Source organism: Podarcis cretensis (genome assembly GCF_951804945.1).
Source record: "Podarcis cretensis genome assembly, chromosome: 6".
NCBI lineage: Eukaryota > Metazoa > Chordata > Lepidosauria > Squamata > Lacertidae > Podarcis > Podarcis cretensis.
This window is the reverse complement of record NC_137175.1, coordinates 90,349,022-90,371,939: the sequence shown is the minus strand read 5'-3', so window position 1 is coordinate 90,371,939 and position 22,918 is coordinate 90,349,022. Positions and strand designations below refer to the sequence as shown.

Below are 22,918 nucleotides of genomic sequence, written 5' to 3'. Positions count from 1 at the left end.
TCCTGCACCAAACCACCAAATATCCTTAGAAAAGGAGACAATAAGAACAGCATCTTTCCCCTGTCATTACACCTCTGAAGTACAGTATTGGGTTCCGGTTCGTATTGGGTCTAAGAATTGTCATAACTTCATGGTAAGAGGGTTAGAGGCCAATGCTTTCTAGACCAGGGTTGAGGAGACTGTGGTAACCCAACAATGTACAGTGGTACCTTGGGTTAGAGACGCTTCAGGTTACAGGCGCTTCAGGTTACAGACTCCGCTAACCCAGAAATAGTACCTTGGGTTAAGAACTTTGCTTCAGGATGAGAACAGAAATTGTGCAGCAGTGGTGTGGCGACAGCTGGAGGCCCCATTAGCTAAAGTGGTGCTTCAGGTTAAGAACAGTTTCAGGTTAAGAACGGACCTCCAGAACGAATTAAGTTCTTAACCCGAGGTACCACTGTACGTGGGGGAACTCCAATCCTTCCTGATAACTGGTTATGTTGTCTGGTGCAGATGGGAAATAAAGTCCAGTAAGATCTTGACAGTCCCAAGTTTACCACCCATGGGGACTATACAATACTGGTCTACATGGATCTTTGACTTGATGCAAGGAATATTCCTATGTTCAGCAGCAGGGGAAATATTTAGTATGGCTGCAGAGAATAAGGAGGGAACAACGTACCTTCTGATTAAAAATCGAATTTCCAAAAATACCCCCAACCCAAAATGGATTTATAAATGCCAAATGCATTTTGCAAAGCGGAAGAAGGCTTGCGGGCTCCAAACTGCCATTTGTAGCAGCGAGTACAAATGCAATCAGTGCTCACCATGTCCTCCGATCTCAGCCAAAACCTCTCTTGCTGAGAAATATCACAATATAGGCAGTGGCAAGGGAATCCACCATATGCCTTTTGGAGTGTGATTTTCTCTACCAAAGAATCTATGCATGGTTGAGCTCAAATTACTGGAGGCGAGAAGAGGGGGGGGGGGGCAGACTCTCTAGTGGCGAAAAGGATACCCATTGCTTTAAGTGTATTTAAACAATCTCTGATAAAAGGAAGCCGGAGAAAGGTGCCTCCTCTCTCCACCCCCCCCCCGCAAATATTTCCTCCATAACCGAATCACAACTGTGCCTGTGTTTTCATTTCTGCATATGAAAGAGATTTGCCTTGAGTGATTTTGCGGCACTCGTGTGACCCTAAATACCATTTTCAACAAGTCACCCTAAAAGGGGGCCTGGGAGGCAAAGGTGGGGAAGTGGGGCAGACCAATGAGAAGGCGAGCTGGGCTGAGCATCCACTCCTTGTTCCCTCAGCAGCAGCAGCAACAGCAGCAGCAGCAGGGAGAAGCCTCAGTTTCTAGCCAAAGACTTCCTTACAGCAGCCGAACTTTTGGAGAGCCTCTGCCTCTTGCCAAAGAATCCAGAGGCGGCGGCAGCGGCAGAAGTAGCAGCAGCTGCACAGGGGACATGAATTGGACTCTCTCTCCCTTCACTTGGCCAGAGGCTGCCAAAACTCTTGCAGACAAGTAGACTGGGGAAGGGAAGAAGGAACCAGCAACTTGCTAGCAAAAAAAAGAAAGAAAAAGGACTGCATAATTCCCCTTGCCTCTTTTTCTCCCTACCTCCCTTGAGTCTGTGAAAAGTGCTTTGTGCAAAATAAAAAAACCCAAGAAAAGGAGGAAAAGGACTTTTTGACTCTGCTGCTTTGCAAAAGGAAAGATCAAATGCACCCTCCCCAGCAACCAGAAGGGATCCTTTGTGATGCTTAGTGTGGGCGAACTGAGAGCATTGCTTAGGTACCCTGGACGAGGAGGAGGAGGAGGAGGAGGAGGAGGAGGAGGAAGAAAAATGAATTCCCATCACAATGTCCCCCTGAGGGCATCACTAGCGGTTGCTCTCCTTTTTTCTCTTTGCTGCGCCCAAGATGCTGTGGTAGAACTGGAGCCTCAGACCACGGATGACGAGATCCCGGAGGGAGCGTCTACCTTGGCTTTTGTGTTTGACGTGACTGGCTCCATGTATGATGACTTAGTTCAGGTGATTGAGGGAGCGTCCAAAATTCTGGAGACCTCTTTGAAGAGACCCAAGAGACCGCTTTACAACTTTGCACTGGTCCCTTTTCACGATCCAGGTAAGACGATGCTTTTGAGCTTCCTTAAATTGGGCGCTGCATGCAAACACGCACGCACGCACACACACACACACACACACACGTGTGTCCATATTGAGGTGTATTCAAGTCTAAGGGGGAAGTTTGCTGGGATTGCCTAGCAATTTTGACTTAAAATGGCATAAAACAACAGGACATTTCCCGCACCTAAATTAAAATGTGGGTTTGGGGGACGCTTGACTCGTCTACCCACAGAGACCGAAAAGAGCAGGGACACAAGTGGAATCATCTGAGGATACATAATTTTGGAAGGTCTCTATCAGAGGCGATTGGGGCTGCAGTCCTGTACATGCTTACTTAGGAGTAAGTCCCATTGAGCTCAATGGACTTACTTCTGAGTAGACATGCGTACGTTCACACTGCGAATCACTTCTAATGTAGAGATGGTCAATGGATTACTTGCTCTGAAACACAGGCTGATTGAAAGGAGCCTTTCTTACTTAATTAACGCATTTCTTTCTGCGCATTTGTGTTCCTAAGCACACCGCTGCTGCACACACAAATGATTGCTGTAGAGAGCAACAAACTATAAAAAATTAGTTTCTTGAATATCTGCCGCTCCATTTCCATTGAATTTTCTGCTGGAATAAAGGGCGAGTCTCACGCTGTGCCTTACTGAACCAGCCCAGAAGTGTTAACTGCAAGCTGTGTCTATGGAGAATGAATGGCATTCATGAACTGCTTATAAAGCACGAGGCATGTTTTTCAATCGTTTCTAAAGTTCTGATTTATCCTTGAAAACCGGATGTACATTCCTCTATACAAAAGGTAATAGCCCTGGGCCCTGCAGGGGACCTATGCGCACACCCTCCCAAAACCCTGACCTTTGACCCTCCATGCTTGCTGTGTTGTTGCATTTCAAATAAAATGTTTGTAGGATGCAATGCAGATTTTATTGCGGCATGCTTCAGTTGCGCTGCTCCTCCTCCTTGCCCCCCTCTGCATTCCTCATCCTCTCTGCTGTTTATATACATATTCTTCCTGTTTCCTCTCCCACTCCAAAGCATCTGTTTTCTATCCCCTTTCTTGGGGCTTTCTCCTCTTCCATTGTCAAAAGTCTCCTGGTGACCCCACAAGGAAATAGAAACCTGGATTCCTTAGCCTGAGGCATGTGGCTACTCAAAGCACAGAGATCACTTCAAGCCAAACACTTTTAAAGTGTTTAAAAATCTGACATTGCTGCTGCTCGTTTCACCTGAGGCAACACTCCTCATGAATGCAAACATCTGAAAATGGTTGGGGCATTGAGGAATCCAGTTGTTCCCAGCTATTATTGCTGCTTTTGTTTTTAAATCGTTAAGGATTTTTTTTTTTAAAGCCTAGGAAAATGCTTATCTGTGATTGGGGTGATCATTAACAGTCATATAATCGCAAACATTTCCTGTCCCCCCCCCCCCCCCGCTCCCTTAAATAAATAAATAAACCCCCAAAACGGTTTGCAAAGCCATTCCTCGCCCGTAGGGGGCATGCCACAAAAGGAGCATGGCTTGATATGGGCACATTGTCCTCCTGTTGCTTCGTGAAAGGCATCAACATACTTAAACGCACATTGCATCAGAGGGTCTGAAAAGGTGGGAGACTTTGACAGCGGGATCCTAGGCACGTTTACTCAGAAGTAAGTCCCATTGTCTTCATGGATGCACTGACACTCGAACTGTGTCAGTTTAGGTCACTGGCTATTTTAATTTTATTTGTGTCGCTCTATATTTAGTAGCTTTGCCAACCACTCTCAGGATGCTTAGGTGATTAGCCACCAGACTTTTAAGTAGGGTAACTAACAACAGTGAAATTACTCTGCTTATCGCCCAAACTTCATTGTGCCCTTTTGTGGCACCAAAGTGAGGTCATGTTCAATTTATTAAACCAAATCCACCGCTCATAGTCCGAAGTAGAGGTCATCATCGACACATTTCCAGCCCCACCTCCCACCCAAATCCAAAATAGCTTAAACAATAAACATGTGTGCCTTTAATTCTGAAACCGACACGAAATAGCTTTCAAGCACATGCCCAGTGCTGGCCAAGATGTGTGCCCACCCAGAATTTTTGCTGGCTAACCATGAGAATGACCAATGTCGCACAACATGATTCATCAACATTATGTTTTAATCCGCATCAGTGATTTTTTCCCAGCATTTAGACTTCATTGCAAGTAATTTCAACTAGTAGAAAGAGTCTTGCGGCACCTTAAAAGCTAGCGATTTTTTGTGGCATAAATTTTCTGGAGACATAAATGTGTTAACCTTTAAGGTGCCACAAGACTCTGTGTCCGTCCGTCCTTTTTTTCCTACAATACAGACACTGGCGGGACGCGGGTGGCGCTGTGGGTTAAACCACAGAGCCTAGGACTTGCTGATCATAAGGTTGGCGGTTTGAATCCCCGCCACGTGGTGAGCTCCGGTTGCTTGGTCCCCGCTTCTGCCAACCTAGCAGTTTGAAAGCACATCAAAGTGCAAGTAGATAAATAGGTACCGCTCCGGTGGGAAGGTAAACGGTGTTTCTGTGTGCTGCTCTGGTTCGCCAGAAGCAGCTTAGTCATGCTGGCCACATGACCCGGAAGCTGTACCCTTGGCCAATAAAGCGAGATGAGTGCCGCAACCCCGGGGTCAGCCACAACTGGACCTAATGGTCAGGGGTCCCTTTACCTTTACTTACAGACACTGTCATTTGCTATGGGAAGAATTTGTTGGAGCCCTGTTGGGGGGGTCATTTTGTCAGCTCATATGTTTCAGATGTAACAACCCACCCTCTCCTCCCTCTGCACACTGTTCTGTGGGTTCTCCTAGCTCCCTTGGGGTCCATCTGGGGGTGGGACATGGGTGATGCATGGGCAGGACAGCGGCAGAGGAAGCCACTCAGGCGCCTGGGGTGGGGCGAGCCGCCCATAGGGGCAGGGCGAGGGTGGCGCGCACTGCAGGTCCTCCAGAATCTGCCTGCCCCCTCCCACTCAGCCACCCTACAGCTGAGGGAGAGGCAGTGGGTGGACAAGTTGGGCACACCCAAGCCACCGCGTCCCTCCCAGGCGTGCTGCAGGCCCTGCGGGGAGTGCCGCTTGGCATTTTGTTACCCCCCTCAGTGGTGACACCCGAGGCAGCCCACACCTCTGGGCAGAGGAGAATGGGGGAAGCACCACTGCACTAGTGGAAGTCCTTGCACAGAAGAAGAAGAAGAGTTTGGATTTGATATCCCGCTTTATCACTACCCAAAGGAGTCTCAAAGCGGCTAACATTCTCCTTTCCCTTCCTCCCCCACAAACACTCTGTGAGGTGAGTGAGGCTGAGAGACTTCAAAGAAGTGTGACTAGCTCAAGGTCACCCAGCAGCTGCATGTGGAGGAGCGGAGATGTGAACCCGGTTCCCCAGATTACGAATCTACCGCTCTTAACCACTACACCGCACTGGCTCTCCAGACTTCTGCTGGACAGTCTTGTTGGTTGAATCTGGCCCTAGGTGCTTGCAGCGGTTTGCATTTCCGTGTAATTTGCATAGTCCGCATGATACGATCCTCAAACAACAGCATTCTCAATGCTTCCCCCCTATAAATCTGGGTTTGCATGATATGGGGATAATCCACTTCACTGGGGTTAAATTGGGATCCAAACAGTGGCCTGCGGTCGGTCGACTTAGGGGGACTAGGATAGTCTACTAAATGTTCCTGGTAAATTAGATGATTAAGGTAAAGGTAAAGGACCCCTGGATGGTTAAGTCCAGTCAAAGGCGACTTTGGGGTTGCGGCGCTCATCTCGCTTTCATGCCGAGGGAGCCGGCGTTTGTCCACAGACAGCTTTCCGGGTTGTATGGCCAGCAGGACTAAACCGCTTCTGGTGCAGCAGGACACCGTGACGAAAACCAGAGCACATGGAAACACCATTTACCTTCTGCCACAGTGGTAGCTATTTATCTACAGTGGTGCCCCACAAGACGAATGCCTCGCAAGACGAAAAACCCGCTAGACGAAAGGGTTTTCGGTTTTTCGAGGCGCTTCGCAAGACGAATTTCCCTATGGGCTTGCTTCGCAAGACGAAAACGTCTTGCGAGTCTTACGAGTTTTTTCCCTTTCCCCCCCTTTTTCTAAGCCGCTAAGCCACTAATAGCCACTTAGCCGCTAAGCCGCTAATAGCCGCTAAGCCGCTAATAGCGCTAATCCCCTAAGCCGCTAATAGGGATGCTTCGCAAGACGAAAAAACCGCTAGACGAAGAGACTCGCAGAACGGATTATTTTCGTCTTGCGAGGCACCACTGTACTTGCACTTTAACGTGCTTTCAAACTGCTAGGTTGGCAGGAGCTGGGACCGAGCAACGGGATCTTACTCCATCATGGGGATTTGAACCGCTGGCCTTCTGATCGGCAAGCCCAAGAGGCTCCGTGGTTAAGACTACAGCGCCACCCGCATCCCACTAATATTAAAGTATTTAAGCCTGCTGCCTCGTTCCCAAAGCCCAGGAAGTTTCTGCCTGGCTGAGGGAGGTGTGATGCTCTTGTGGGTCCAAGAGCCCTTCCACAACCTTCCCAAAGCCCGCCTAGCTGGGAAGCTTCTGTCTGCCTTGGGGAGGAAGGTATGGCGTTCCATCAGCACTCCCCCAGTCACCCTCTCAAGCTGACGCCCGTAGCCCTAACTGTTCCCCTATGAAAAGTTTCACTGGATCCAAACCACACCACTTGGGAGTGCAGATGGTGTGTTTGGGTGGGTGGATCAATTCTCACTTTCTGCTCCTCCCCTTTCCACACCCACCCCTTCCTCAGTGCTTTCGTTTCCTTTCTAACCATGCTCATAACTATTTCTGGTGTGCCCCTGAACGGAGGGATACATTTCCCTCCCTTTGGATCCCTCAGTTTTGCACAAAACCAGAATACTACACAACCAGAACACTGACTTTGCGCTTTTGCACATTTCTTGGGCAGGAAGGGTTTTTTTTCCCCTTCAAAAAACAAACAAAGTGTGCCCGTAGCTATCAATATTTGCGACCTATTTAATCTGCATAATGGAATCAATGAATTAGGCAGGGACAAACACAAACAGCAACGCCTACTACTGGTGTAAATGAGAAATGCCAAAGTTGTTGTTATACAAATTCAGATATGTGTGGGTCTGGTGTGATTTGAATATGGAAAAAGTGGATTAACAGTTACCCCTTTGGAAATGTTCAGTCTTAGGTGTGCCAGCCATTTTGAACCAGGAACCTGAGGGTCTTAGATTGGAACTTAGCCTAAGGACTGAAATTGGGTGAGCGTCAGATGTCTCTTCAGAGACAAGCTGGAATATGAGTGGGCAGTAGGGCTGCCAACTCATCTCTGGATAAATGCTTCCATTCTTTTGTTTGCTTGCGGACCAAGGACATTTCCCCTTTTTTAGCTGCCCACCTGGTTTTTGTATATTGCTCCAGCTGACAAAAACTGTTGGGCTCTGCTCTCAGACCTGCTCTGTATTATCCAATTTGCTTGTGCGCCAGGGCGCATGCCTGCGGACTTGAATCTTACATGTTGTATTTATAGAAATACAAATCTAGGGGGAATTAGCAATATAGGTTCAGTAGCAGAACACATTCTGTTCACGCTAAAGGTTCCAGGTTCAGTTGCCAGCATTCTTCAAGTAGTACCGGGAAAGATCCATATGTGGAACCCCAGAAAGCTGCTGCCAACCCATGTAGACATTACTGAGCTACATGGAACAATGGTCTGACTCGGTGTCAGGTAGTTTCTTATGAACCTATCAACTGATCTTTACCGGAGATGGTTGCATGTCTTAGATGTTGTTACAATGGACAAAGTTGCCTACTTTACATTGGGGAATGTAGCAACACAATTGTTAGATTTAGAAAAACAACATTGCAGCTCATTGGCTCCAATTCTATGGGGCTGAGGATATCTCACCCCCCCCCCATATTGGGATGGGTCTGAGCCCCCCTATTGGGGGACAGGCTTTGTTGGGCCTTGCTGCAGTGGGCCCTGTTGGGCCACACTGGGCCCCACCACGGTTGCGGCGGACCCTGCCAGGCCTTCCCACAACTGTGATGGGTGCTGTTGGGCCACACTGGGCCTCCCCGTGGTTGCGGTGGACCTCCTAGCCATGTGACATCACAAGTGTGCATTGTATGCATGACATCATGTGCACATGACGGCCCTCCCCCCAAAGTTGGGCGGAACCTGGCACCATTGTTGCAGCTTGAAGTGCTAATAAAGAAGTACGGAAGAGAAAATCATTGTAATATATCATGCAGGTTCTTCTTCTTCTTTGGCAATTACTTGTAGCCAAGTAAGATTGTCTTCCATGAACACAGTTTTAACAGTGAGTCCATAAGTAACTCTGGAGGCCAATTCTGGATCCACACATCCTTCCACAGTGGGGACATAGGTTTCCGGGCGGGAGTTGAGCAGGGTGAGGATTTGCCAAGTGTGCCTTCTTCTTAGCACATTTCTCCATTTCATCTTGACTTTGAGTATCTTCAAAGCCCATGACACCTTTGGTAAAGGATGTTCTCCAGTTGGAGCACTCGCAGGCCAGTGTTTCCCAGTTGTCTGTGTTTATACTACATTTTTAAAGATTTGCTTTGAGAGCGTCTTTGAACCTCTTTTGTTGACCCACCAGCATTACGCCTTCCATTTTTAAGTTCGGAATAGAGTAGTTGCTTTGGAAGACGATAATTAGGCATCCGCACAACATGACCAGTCTAACAAAGTTGATGTTGACGAATCATTGCTTTGACACTGGGGATCTTTGCTTCTTCCAGTACACTGACATTAGTTCGCCTGTCTTCCCAAGTGATATGTAAAAAATTTCAGAGACACCGTTGATGGAATCTTTCAAGGAGTTGGAGATGGCATTTATAAGTGGTCTACGTTTCACAAGCATACAGTAAGGTTGGAAGTACAATAGCTTTATAAACAAGCATTTTGGTTTCCCTGCGAATGTCCCAGTCCTTAAACACTCTGCACTTCAATTGGGAGAAAGCTGCACTTGTAGAGCTCAGGCGATGCTGGATTTTGGCATCAACGTTGGCCCTTGTGGAAAGATAACTGCCCAGGTAGGAGAAGTGATCAACATTTTCCAACATTACACCACTGAGTTGAATTTGGAGAATGGCCATGTATATGAATACGAGGCAAAGTCTTGAAGACCAGTTTAGCAGTGGACAAACTGAAAGAAGTGAGAGAGTTGAAACACAAAATTACTGTCCTGCTGCTGAATGAACACAGGAGAACTGAGAAACTGTCACATGTTGGTACTTCATTATGAATGGGCGAGAGTGCATCTAACGGTCAGTCGCAGTTCTTTGGGGATGTTAGGAGAGGTGAAACCCAGGGTCCTACTACCTGGAGACAATGATTGTCTCCAACTTTAGAGAGGTTGAGGTGCTTTCTCGTGCCTCCTTTAAATCATCTTTCACTTTTAGATTTTATTTTGGGTTCTAGTGAAAGAAGCAAGGAAAACAAACACATTCTGCTTGAAAGACACTGGCTGGTGCCTCTCCACAGTGGAGACCTGGCTAATCGTCCCCCAAAGAAAATAACAGACATGGTGCAAAGGCTAGGGAACAAGAATCAGGATGCAACAAAGAGATCTAGGGTTAAAGAAGCTGCACTCTTCCAACAAAGTAAAAGTGTTGAAATGCTGGGGGCATCTGCTTATAGGAATGGGTTATTGGTAGACATTGGCCTAAATTTGAAAAGGAACTTCTACTGAGGTCTGAGAAAGGGTGCAAGGGTAGGTACATAAGAGGAAGGCACAGGTAATAGATTATCATGGGTTGTTGTGGAGCCACCTCTGTTAAATTTCCCACCAGAGGAATAAGGCAAAGTCTCATGAGCATCTTGTTTTAATAAGGTGATCTGGCCCTGGCTGAAAGGGACAGGCTTAGATTTCTCAAGAAATGCAAAAGAGGGTATTTGTTTTAATCAAGGCAAGATATGCTCCCCGGAGGGAATTCGATTTGCCTGCAGAAGACGATTAACGGCTGAATTGTGAGTTATGTTTTCATTAGATACGGTACTGGATTCCAGAAATCTCACTGGGCATATGCGACTGGTTCCTTTTTATGGCTGGCAACATACTGGCATCAGAGCTGGCTACAACAAAGGGCCCTTTCAGTGTTGGCTCCGGCACAAGGACAAACAGCACTCATGCTGATTCCTCAGAGCAGAGCCAAATTTCGCATATAGTTCTGGGCATGTACAGAGTTCCAGCTGAACCGAGCTCCTTGGTAACGTATTCCTGGTACTGATGGCATATCACTGCAGCAACAGGAGGAGGAGGGGAGGTCAGTGTATGAGGGTGGTGTGGGGGTACAACAGCAACGTGTGGGGTAGCGGTGACCATCTGAGGTCTGGGGATGCCTTGTGGCAGACTTGGGCATAGTGAATAGACCAGAGTGACCTAGCTTAAAATTTACACTCATTCAGGAAACTTGGGAGTGTGATGTTCCTTGCATCACACTTGCTTCTCCATTCCTTTCTCTGTTACCTTCCCCATTGTCACCCTTTAGATTGCAGGCTCCACAGGCAGAGGCCTGCTTCGTTGCTGTTTAACAACAACAACAACAACAACAACAACAACAACAACAACAACAACAACAACAGTAAACTCATTACTTATACCCTGCCCATCTGGCTAGGTTTCCCCAGTCACTCTCGGCAGCTCCCAACAGAATATTAAAAACACGATAAAACATCAAACATTAAAAACTTACCCAAACAGGGCTGCCTTCAGGTGTCTTCTAAAAGTCAGATAGTTGTTTATTTCCTTGACATCTGACGGGAGGGTGTTCCACAGGGCGGGTGCCACTACCGAGAAGGCCCTCTGCCTGATTCCCTGTAATCTCACTTCTCGCAGGGAGGGAACTGCCAGAAGGTCCTCGGAGCTGGACCTCAGTGTCTGGGTTGAATGATGGGGGTGGAGACGCTCCTTCAGGTATACTGGGCCGAGGCCGTTTACGGCTTTAAAGGTCAGCGCCAACGCTTTGAACTGTGCTTGGAAACGTTTTACTTACGTTATTCTGCAAATATATGTGCAACCATAATCGTGGCCACAAAGTCCTCACGAATACCTGTGGCCCTCCAGATGTTGTTGTACAGAATGATGGGAGTCTAGCCAGAGGTGTTCTCTGCCGTAAAGTGAGAATAGCTTCCAGCTGGTGGGGACGGGTGTTACTTGAGGACAAAGATGTTTCTTGCAAGATGTTCATGTCTCGCCGAAAATTAATGAGCGCTGGCAAAGGGAAACTTTGCATCACAACAAAATTTCCAGAGATGAAAGGCTGCTGTTGCTTGGATTTTGTTTTGGTTGTGACTTTGCTTTCTGACCTCCCACTAATTTAGCCAACATTTGTGTCAGTGGGAGGAAGAATTATGCAGAGGGCGTTAAAGTATCGGCAGCCCACTCTCCCAAGATGCTGGTATGCCTGCTGCAGTGTGACTATCTTAAGGCGGAAACTGGCTGCAAATAACGTCAGCTGCGCTGCTCAGCATCACAAAAGAAAAACGACCGTTTCCAAACTTTGTCAGTTATTATTCTTCATTTAAAGTATTTTTTTTATTGCCCTCTGCAGCCACATAAAAGGCTCAGAGAGCAGCTTTTAATCACAACACAGATAAAGTCTTTCACGATTATGCCTATATTGCAGGGAGCAGGGCAGCGAAAGGATGTGTGTTGCACCAGCCCTTTGAAGCTGCTCATTTTTTTTGCGAAAGGGAAGGGGGCAGTTAGTGTGTGATAACCCTGAAGTGCCATCCATTGTTGTGAACCTCCCCTATCCTCCATGGGGAGAAGAGACGGGACGACACCAAAAGAGATTTTAAGAAATGCTATAGGGACGCGGGTGGCGCTGTGGGTTAAACCACAGAGCCTAGGACTTGCCGATCAGAAGGTTGGCAGTTCGAATCCCCGCCACGGGGTGAGCTCCCGTTGCTCGGTCCCTGCTCCTGCCAACCTAGCAGTTCGAAAGCACGTCAAAGTGCAAGTAGATAAATAGGTACCGCTCCGGCGGGAAGGTAAACGGCATTTCCGTGCGCTGCTCTGGTTCGCCAGAAGCGGCTTAGTCATGCTGGCCACATGACCCGGAAGCTGTACGCCGGCTCCCTCGGCCAATAAAGCGAGATGAGCGCCACAACCCCAGAGTCGGCCATGACTGGACCTAATGGTCAGGGGTCCCTTTACCTTTTTATATGTGACCAGAACCGTGTTCACACAACCCACCCATATACAGTGAATGATGTGCGCATGAGGAAGTGGGGTTGCGGCAGCAGCAACTGCTCTGTGAGTGGGCTGCGCATACTGTTGCAAACAAAATCTGCCTTTCCGCCCCTTATGGAGTATCCAAGAGCCCGTATAGAGTCCTTACATGGGTTCCCTATTGGTAGGAGGCCAACCAGAGAATATTGTGAAGCAAAGCAGCTAGTAAACCTGATCTTTATTGATCTGTTGCAACAGGGTGCTCCCCTCTCACGCAAGAAAGGAGGAGGACCCAGAACAAAGGTGTGCCTGCCCTTATATAGACATTTTAAATTCCCTGCCCTGGAGCTCAAGACCACCCCTCCATACATCATACATACATCACAGAAGTGGTGTAACCCAAGACCACCCCCCACAAACATCATACCTACATCACAGAAAAGGTGGTCTACAACAGAAATTTGAATGTTGTTGTTTTTCCTGTCAGTCAGGTTATCTGATAATGCCTTATCTGATTGCCTTTCCTGGTAGTCTGCCCATTCCCTTGAAATGGTGATTACCCAATTCCTGCCCTCCCTCATTGCAGAGAAAACATTTGGTCAGTTTGGGAGTCAAAATGGTTTCAGGACAGTCTTCCTGTGCTGCTCCAGACATGTGGTCCACATATCTATGTTTGTGCTTGGTTGGTACATTTATGAACATTTATTATATATATAAGACCTTAATTTTTTATTACAATACTAGGTCAGTGGACGACCCTGAAAAACCAGACTCAGTGACCACATGACCATTATAGGGCATGTTATAGGAGGCGGGTGGCATTGTGGTCTAAACCACTGAGCCTCGTAGGCTTGCTGATCAGAAGTTTGGCGGTTCGAATCCCTGCGATGGGGTGAGCGCCCGTTTCTCTGTCCCAGCTCCTGCCAACCTAGCAGTTTGAAAGCACACCAATGCAAGTAGATAAATAGGTACCGCTGTGGTGGGAAGGTAAAAAGCGTTTCCATGTGCTCTGGTTTCCGTCACGGTGTCCTGTTGCGCCAGAAGCAGTTTAGTGCTGCTGGCCACATGACCCAGAAAGCTGTCTGAGGACAAATGCTGGCTCCTTCGGCCTGAAAGCAAGATGAGCGCCACAACCCCATAGTCGCCTTTGACTGGACTTAACCTTCTAGGGGTCCTTTCCCTTTCCCTTTTACTATAGGGTGTGTTGAATTTTTCAACTTTCAGATTTCCAAAATGAGGGGTGCTAAATAGTTATAACAGCACTTGGGGGTTCAAAAAGTATTTGGGTTAAATTAATATAATTTAGCTTTGCTTGGTGAGCAAAATGTGTGTGCAATTGCACAGAAAGAATTAAAAATGGTTGCCAAGTACAGTGGTACCTCTGGTTATGAACTGAATTCGTTCTGGAGGTCCGTTCTTAACCTGAAACGGTTCTTAACCTGAGGTACCACTTTAGCTAATGGGGCCTCCCGCCGCTGCTTCGCGATTTCTGTTCTCATCCTGAGGTAAAGTTCTCACCCCGAGGTGCTACTTCTGGGTTAGCAGAGTCTGTAACCTGAGGAGTTTGTAACCCAAGGTGTCTGTAACCCAAGGTACCACTGTACTCACAGTTATATTATTATTAATTATTCAGCATTACCTGACATTTTTAGAAGGCACAATTAAAATTCTTTGGTTTTCCCCAAGCATAGTTTATGTGCTTCTTCATCAGACCTCTAGACTTGGCATGCTAAATGCTGTCCAGTCGCAACAATCATGGCACATTGGAATTCCTCACACCCAAAACATATTTTAAAGACTGGAGAAATTTGCAAAAATTAAGTTTCACCCTCTAAAGTGACACCCCCTGGTGGGCCAGCAGACATACATTCACATGCCCAGGGAGTTGTGTGCAGGCAGGGAACGCCTGTGGCTTGGGGCATACAACTTTTAACAATAAAATATACAAATATAAACCATATAGAACAGTTGCAGCCACTGTGGCAGCAGAGAGTGAGTGAGGCACCTGAGCCTGGCTGCCAGGTTTTCTGGTTCCAGGAACTACAGAGAGCATGGAAGGCAAATAATAACTTTGTGTGTGTTGTTGTAAACAAAAAATTGCCCTTTTCCCTTATGGGGTATCCAAGAGCCCATATAGAGTCCTTACACGGGTTCCCTATTGGTAGGAGAGAATAACAGAGGCCAACCAGAGAATATTGAGAAGCAAAGCAGCTAGTAAGCCTGATCTTTATTGATCTGTTGCAACAGGGTGCTCCCCTCACCCGCAGGAGAGAGGAGGGACCCAGAAAAATGGCATGCAAGTCCTTATAAAGACTTTTGAAATTGCCACCCTGTAGATCAAGACCACCCCCAGAAACATCATACATATATCACAGAAGGGGTGTAACCTAAGACCACCCCCCATCATACCTACATCACAGAAAAGGCGGTCTAAAATAGAAATTTGAATACAGTGGTGCCCCGCAAGACGAACGCCTCGCAAGACGGAAAACCCGCTAGACGAAAGGGTTTTCCGTTTTGGAGGTGCTTTGCTAAACGAATTTCTCTATGGGGTTGCTTCGCAAGACGAAAAAATCTTGCGAGTTCCCGTGGGTTTTTTCCGCTCCCCCCCCAAGCCGCTAAGCCGCTTATCAGCTGTTCCGCTGATAAGCCGCTTAACAGCTGATCGCTAAAAGCCGCTAGACCGCTAATAGCGCTAATCCGCTAAGCTGTCAGTGGGCTTGCTTCGCAAGACAAAAAAACCGCTAGACGAAGAGAATCACGGAACGGATTCTTTTCGTCTTGCGAGGCACCACTGTATTGTTTTTCTCCTGTTGTTGTTTATCTCCTGTCTGGCAGGTTACTTGACTGGATTGCCTGGGGAGCCTGGCCAGTCTTTTGTAGTGATAAATACTTAGTTCCTGGACCAGGTCATAGGCTCACACCCTATTCAAACACAGACATACCCTTAAGACAGGATTTGTGAAGGAAAAGACAATGGGGAGGCTTTTCCATTTTCCTTTGACCTTGCAGAGAAAACATTTGGTCAGTTTGGCACACTTTGGGAATCAAAATGGTTCCAGGTCGGTCTTCCTGTGCTGATCTATGTATGTGCTTGGTTGGTACACTTATGAACATTTAACATATATCCAAGAACTCATAATTCCTATCACAGTGTGTTGTGTTGATGTGCCGCCTGAAGAATGTCATATATGTGTGTGTGGAGACTTGAAGCCAGGGGAAGAGGAAGCGGGTGGAAGAAAAAGGAGAGCTCAGAGGTCAACTGGTATACATTTTCCAATCAAGGCTTTGGTATTTGCAAGCATGAAGTGTTTTGGTTTTGAAGGAGACGTATTCATGAGAGAAAATATTGGGAACACATGTTTATTAGAGCCCAAATGGTAAAGGCTGCAGTTGTTGAAAGAGGGCTATGGTGTTACTTGAGCCTCCCCGGCATGCTTCAATAATTGGCAATATTCTCCGCGAGACTTGTGTGCAGACTGGAGCTCTGTGATTTCTCCTTTTGATTTGGTCTGACTCCTCTGCCGATTTGCCTCGCAGAAGATGATGCCTCTTATCCCTGACTTTACAATCCCGTGTAAGGTTAATTGACAGCTGGTGGCAGTGGCTGGAATTTCCTGTTTAAATTTATTGTTGTTTAATCTAGCTGATTATATAGGTTTTTTTTTAAAAAAAACACCCAGATTTGACGTTGGCTCTCTGCTAGCGTAGTTATTCGATAACTAAGTTTGTCAGTTGCTTGTCCAAAATCTGGATTTTGTAATTGCAGAAAACTTCTATTGCTGCATCCTCCTCTCTCTCTCTCTCTTTAAATGTTCATAGACTGTTCTCCTAAACGGCTTTGAACCTTTCACACATTATGCAGTGGCAAACCTGGGTTGAAAATAGATTTGAATGGGAGCCCCGGCTAATCCTGGCTCTCAGATGTGTCTAACAAAGCCTCAATTTTATTTTTTAATCAAAAGCAGCCTTCAGAGGTTTCAGTCTTCAGCCTAGCGGTAGGAGAAGGAGAGAAAAATGGATTGCTTAACTCTTTCTGCACTGGCTGTTTTCCTTCTGGTCAGTTCCCCACAAATCACTGAGAAGAACCCAAGGAATTTTTGCCATTGCAAATTTGAGCCCTGTGAGGTTGAGGGAGGTGAGAAACATGCTTTCTTTCTTTCTGTCCTTCCTTCCTTCCTTCCTTCCTTCCTTCCTTCCTTCCTCTCAAACAGGAAGGCCCCACCCCTTCTTAATTTGTTTAAAAAAACCCTGTGTGTAATGTTTTCAGGTGTTTTCAGATGTTTTTCATATATTTAAACGCTTTAAATATCATTTCATTTCATTTTAATTATATTGTTTTGTCCCTCAGTTGTAACCTGAGGTACCACTGTATTGGAATATTTGGGACACGCTATGGCACTATGGTCTAAACCACTGAGCCTCTTGGGCTTGCCGATCAGAAGGTCGGCGGGTCAAATCCCCACAACGGGGTGAGCTCCCAATGCTCTGTCTCGGCTCCTGACAACCTAGCAGTTCGAAAGCATACCAGCACAAGTAGAGAAATAGGTGCCACTGTGGCGGGAAGGTAAACGGCATTTCCGTGCGCTCTGGTTTCCATCACAGTGTCCCGTTGCTCCAGAAGCAGTTTAGTCCTGCTGGCCACATGACCTGTCTGTGGACAAGCACTTGCTCCCTCGGCCTGAAAGCGAGATGAGCGCCACAACCCCTTAGTTGCCTTTGCCTCGACTTAACCATCCAGGGGTTACCTTTACCCATAGTAATTTAAGTGTATACATTTTTCAAAAAGCAATAAACCCAGCAAAAAGAGAGGGGAGTAGTGTTATATGCATGCATGTGGATATTCATGAATGTGAAAGTGTTGAAAGAATCTGGGGATGAGTAGAAAGAGAGAGAAACAACCATGACACTGTTGTGGCAGTATACAGCATACAGGCTGCCCAGCCAGTTGGAAGACAGGGATGATGCTGAAACAGATTACAAAACTTTCACAGATGTGAGCCATAGTAGGAATGGACTATTTCAACTAGAAGCCTAATTCTGCTAAGAATAGAATGATCAATGCATTCTTGCCTTACTTTGCTGAAAACCTCGGATGGTGGAGGAAGGAACAAAATCTGCTATCCTGGACTTCATCCTGATCAACTGTTCGAGTGAACCTTGGGAGAAAGTGACCAGGGGTGCTTCCAGACTGTCGCTATTTTGGGGTGAGAGGCAGCCACATGCCAGCAAATTAAAGTAGTGCTATTGTAGTTGATAGGTCTTGCTCAACAAACTCACTTCCCCCAAGGACCATTTTTTGTGTGTGTGATAAGGAAAGTGCACAGGAAAGTGTGGGATAACACTTGCTTTGACACAGGGTTAGATAGATAATTTATCACGGTCAGAGACCAGCTTATAAAACACACTTGGGGGTACATTCCCAGAAAGAAAACAAACAGTTAAAACAATGTACAACAATAAATTTAAAATTTATACATGCGATAAGCATATAGAAACTTAAAACCCAGAGTCACCCATCGAACTGAATTTGGGGATTTTGTTCATGAACTAGTTTGAGTCAGGGGATGGTCTGCGCCTACAAATCTGTATGCAGAATCTGGCGACCATCCGGGTCGTCTTATGATATTTGCTTAACAGGAAAAGGTCGAATTTTTGCTTTTCCGGAAGGACAGCAAGCCTCACCAGTAGGGGATCAATGGTCTCACTACGTGCCTCTTCATAAAAGGGACATCTAAAGAACAAGTGCTGTGGGCTTCCTATCTCCTCCCAATGAACAGGCGCAAAGTCTCTGAGCGTATGGGACTTTTTAAAAAGCCCCTTCCAGGACCGGCGAGGGCAGAGCTGAGCTTCTGGCAAGTGTAAAGGCCCTTCTAGCATTTTTGGATATGAGAAAGAAGAAATATGCTGCCGGTGTGGCTATATCTCTCTCAATTTCTCCAATTTTATAGTCGGGGCACCTTGAGCAGTCCTGTTGTCTCTCGGTGTCTATGATTCTTTGCCTGACCGTAGCTTTTGCTTGGCCCAACCCCAGACTTAGAAGAGCTTGAGGGGCAAAACCCAGTTTCTGAAGGGTGTTCAGGACCGCTCTCTGCCAGCCTGACTGGAACTGGTCGCAGAGGATCAGTGGGGCTATTCCTTGGGGGAGCAGATTCAATGTCAGCCATTTTTAAATTGATGTTAGGCAGATATAAGCCTCCACTCTCATCATCCCCGTTTCTAGTCTAACCCATGCGTTTGAAACGCATCTGGGGACTTGTAGGAGAGCTCTAAGGAGTTTAGATTGAACTCTCGACACAGCATTATCTAACCTCCGCAGAAACAAATAAGAACAAATGCTTATTCAATAACCAGCATGGCCAATGGCCAGGGAAGATGGTAGTTGTAGTTTGAAACATCTGGAGGGCACCAGGTAGGGGAAGGCTGCCGTCATGTAATAAGGCAGTATGGAATCCATTTGTCATTTGATCTTTCCTTTAATGGCTTAAGTGTTGGCATTTCATTGATGGATACTGCTTAAAACTGCCTGGTCTCCTTAAAAGTTCTTCTCTATGTCATTCTATCTTTTTAAACTGGTGCTGGCGGCATTCCAGGAAGTAGTTTGAAACCAGAGCTGAAGTGAAGGAATATGGCACTGGCACTTGAAATCTTTAGTTGTTGTTGTCATTTTATTACAAGAAACCGTTCTTTTAGGCGCTAGTTAACTACAATGGGGGAAGAGGCCTTGAGATCTGCTTAAAATGCTTTTCCAGGGCAGCAATGCTGCAGCCTGAAATTGCGCGAGACCGTGGCAGCCATTTTGGCTTCTGTAGTCTTGCGAGGGAAAAAAATGGGTTGTCCCATTTCCCCCCCAGGGCGGTTGATGGGTATGAAGTTGTGAGTTGTAGTCCGTAATTTCTAGAGGGCGTCATATTGGCTAGCCTTAATTTAGACACTGAAGAATTGATGCTTTTGAATTATGGTGCTGGAGGAGACTCTTGAGAGTCCCATGGACTGCAAGAACATCAAACCTCTCCATTCTTAAGGAAATCAGCCCTGAATGCGCACTGGAAGGACTGATCATGAAGCTGAGGCTCCAATACTTTGGCCACCTCATGAGAAGAAAAGACTCCCTGGAAAAGACCCTGATGTTGGGAAAGATGGAGGGCACAAGAAGAAGGGGACGACAGAGGACAAGATGGTTGGACAGTGTCCCTGAAGCTTCTAGCATGAGTTTGACCAACTGTGGGAGGTAGTGGAAGACAGGAGTGCCTGGCGTGCTCTGGTCCATGGGGTCACGAAGAGTCGGACATGACTAAATGACTAAACAACAACAACAACAAATTTAGACAGTAAAGCAGAACAGTTTCCTTCTGTAGGGAAGGTTAGATTTCTTAGCCATCATGAGGAGTAGAATGAAATGTTTGAAATGTGGAGGATTTTCAAGGAGTAGAGAGACAAAAGGCCATTTCAATATTCTATGGTGTGCTATTGTCATGGGCCAGGGGTGTGGTGGGTGCTACCACCAACTTGGATTTCTGCTGTGTATACTTGTGTTAACATCTGCATATGCAAATGCAGGCGTGACACATAAAAATACGGGCCATGTATCCTTTAAAAGTCTCATGGACTGCAAGAAGATCAAACCTCTCCATTCTTAAGGAAATCAGCCCTGAGTGCTCACTGGAAGGATGGATCGTGAAGCTGAGGCTCCAATCCTTTGGCCACCTCATGAGAAGAGAAGACTCCCTGGAAAAGACCCTGATGCTGGGAAAGATGGAGGGCACAAGGAGAAGAACGACACAGAACGAGGTGGTTGGACAGTGTTCTCGAAGCTACCAGCATGAGTTTGACCAAACTGCGGGAGGCAGTGGAAGACAGGAGGGCCTGGCATGCTCTGATCCATGGTGTCATGAAGAGTCGGACACGACTAAACGACTAAACAACAACAATCCTTTAAAAAAAGGACTGGGCAGTCTATCAATCAGTATTAGCCCTGGTTGCGAAATGGGAACAGAGACAGCATACGATGTCAGATGCTTGTGATGTGTACAGTGGCTTTAAAATTGGATGGAGGCTTTTGGTATGTGGCTGGCTCATTTAGTCCTGTCTTTGTGTGTGAAGGATGGCTGTAAGGAAAGCACAGCTTATGGGTAAAAGAAATGTGGAGCCCCTCACCCTTCTCCCTCCCCCCCCCCCACTGCACCTTTAGTTTGGCCTTCCCTGGGAGAGAAACTTCGCAACTGGAATACTGCCATACTGTTCAAATTAGAGTCTTGGAGGGCCAGGGGGAGGGTTAAATGTAAGCAGGAAGCCCATTGTAATTTTCATGCCTCGGACATTAGTCCATTTTCATGAGCTGCAGTTTCAAAGTGTCTCTGGGGAAGCTGAATATCACTGAAACATTTCCTGAGTTCTCTTAAGCCGCACAATGGTATGTCGAAAATTGTTTTTGCAAGAGATTTCTGCTCTCTTGTATAGTTTGCTAGGTTGTAATGCAGTTCACTCGGTGCGCTATTAATTGTTTTTGAAAAAGAAAGGGGGAAAGAAGTCATTTGGGGAGAGTGAACTGGTCTCTTGTTTCACAACACTCAGGCCAAACAGAGCTTAGAAGCTGCTTTATTCATTAAAAGACACATTTCTAAATAGATGGTGGCTTTTTAGCAGCCTGTTTGCACATGCAGGTTTCCCAGATCTGGTTCTCATTGTTTGATGACTTGACCTTTGAGGAGGACTCTCATGAAAAGCCTTTTGTTTTGAGAGAGGTGCGAAAATCCTATAGGTGGTGTTAGGTCTGTGGCAACTCACTCACACATGCAAATAGCTAACTGATGCTGTCATAAAACCTTCAAGTGAGCCTGCGTAGGTGAACCAGGTTGGTCACCCCAGACTAGAGGTACCGAATGAGGTGAGGATGGCTTAGGATAGCTCTCACGAAAAGGAGAATCGGGAGCAGAACAAGTACGTGAGAGCCATCCTAAACCATCCTTCCCTCATTCGGTACCTCTAGTCTGTGGGGTACTGGGGGGGGGGGTACATAGACAGGGTACTGGGAAGGGATGAGAGGAACCTGGTTCAATTCTGCAAGAAAAAAACCCCTGCTCCTTTTCACTTATGGGGTACCCAAGTGCCCATATAGAGTCCTTTTTTAGGTTCTCTATTGGTAGGAGAAAATAACAGAGGCAAACCAGAGAATATTGAGAAGCAAAGCAGCTAGTAAGCCTGATCTTTATTAAAGCTGTTTCAACAGGGTGCCCCCCCCCCCATGCAGAAGGCAGGAAGAGGACCCAGGACAAAGGTGTGCAAGCCCTTATATAGACTTTTGAACAGCCCACCCTGGAGCCCAAGACCACCACCCCAATACATCATACGTACATCAGAGAAGGGGTGGACTACAACAGAAATCTGAGTGCGTTGTTTTTATCCTGTCTGCCAGGTTACCTGATTGGATTACCTGGGCACCCTGGCCACTCTTGGTATGATAACTACTCAGTTCCTGAATCCAGGTCACAGGCTCACCCTACTCATATCTTAAATGTGCCCTTGAGACAGGATTTGTGAGCAATGAGACAATGGGGAGGCTCGTCATTTCCTTCAACCTTGCAGAGAAATATTTGAGGTCATTTGGGAGAGACAAAATGGTTTCAGGACTTTTTTCTGAGGGGTTTCAGACATGTGGATTATACATTTATTATATCTATCTATCTATCTAGGGGATACGGGTGGCGCTGTGGTCTAAATCACAGAGCCTAGGGCTTGCTGATCAGAAGGTCGGTGGTTCGAATCCCTGTGACAGAGTGAGCTCCCGTTGCTCGGTCCCAGCTCCTGCCAACCTAGCAGTTCAAAAGCATGTCAAAAGTGCAAGTAGATAAATAGGTACCACTCCGGTGGGAAGGTAAACGGCGTTTCCGTGTGCTGCTCTGGTTCGCCAGAAGCGGCTTAGTCATGCTGGCCACATGACCTGGAAGCTGTACGCTGGCTCCCTCAGCCAGTAAAGCGAGATGAGCGCTGCAACCCCAGAGTCATCCGCGACTAGACCTAACGGTCAGGGGTCCCTTTACCTTTACCTATACAGTGGTACCTCGGGTTACAGACGCTTCAGGTTACAGACACTTCAGGTTACAGACTCCGCTAACCCAGAAACACTACCTTGGGTTAAGAACTTTGCTTCAGTATGAGAACAGAGATCCTGTGGCGGCAGCAGCGGCAGCAGGAGGCCCCATTAGCTAAAGTGATGTTGTCTACTGCCAGGGTATTGATAGCAAAACATGGCTGACAATAGACAAGTGCTTTGATTTTCCAAAAGTGTGTTTTTCCTTATCTTAATTTTTTTAAGTAGTTTTTCATGTTTATTGGTTTTTATATATTTTAATGTAAACAGCTGCATGAAGCTTGTCTTAAAAGCAGTGTATAAATACCTACAATAAACATATAACGAAAGAAAGATCATAATATGAATAGATGATTTACTTCAGTGACATCTTTATGGCATGATGAAGGCAAGCCGTTGGCCCAAATGTAGAGAAAACCTGAAAACCAGAGAGCAGCGATGCCACAAATAAACCTGTGTTTTCGCATTTCTGCCCTGCGCTCTCTTACTAAAACCTCTGCCATCGCAGTTA

At 46.6% G+C, this 22,918-nt stretch overlaps 1 protein-coding gene across 1 annotated transcript in view; it reads left to right on the top strand.

Annotated features, from left to right (window-relative positions):
• Positions 1–1,286: 1,286 nt before the first annotated feature.
• Positions 1,287–22,918, top strand: part of HMCN1 (hemicentin 1) — a 325,809-nt gene continuing 304,177 nt past the window's right edge. Inside the window, exon 1 of the mRNA XM_079980967.1 lies at positions 1,287–2,114. Coding sequence (XP_079837093.1) covers positions 1,745–2,114 — 370 coding nt within the window. The 5' untranslated portion in view covers positions 1,287–1,744. The remainder of the gene's footprint in view (positions 2,115–22,918) is intronic.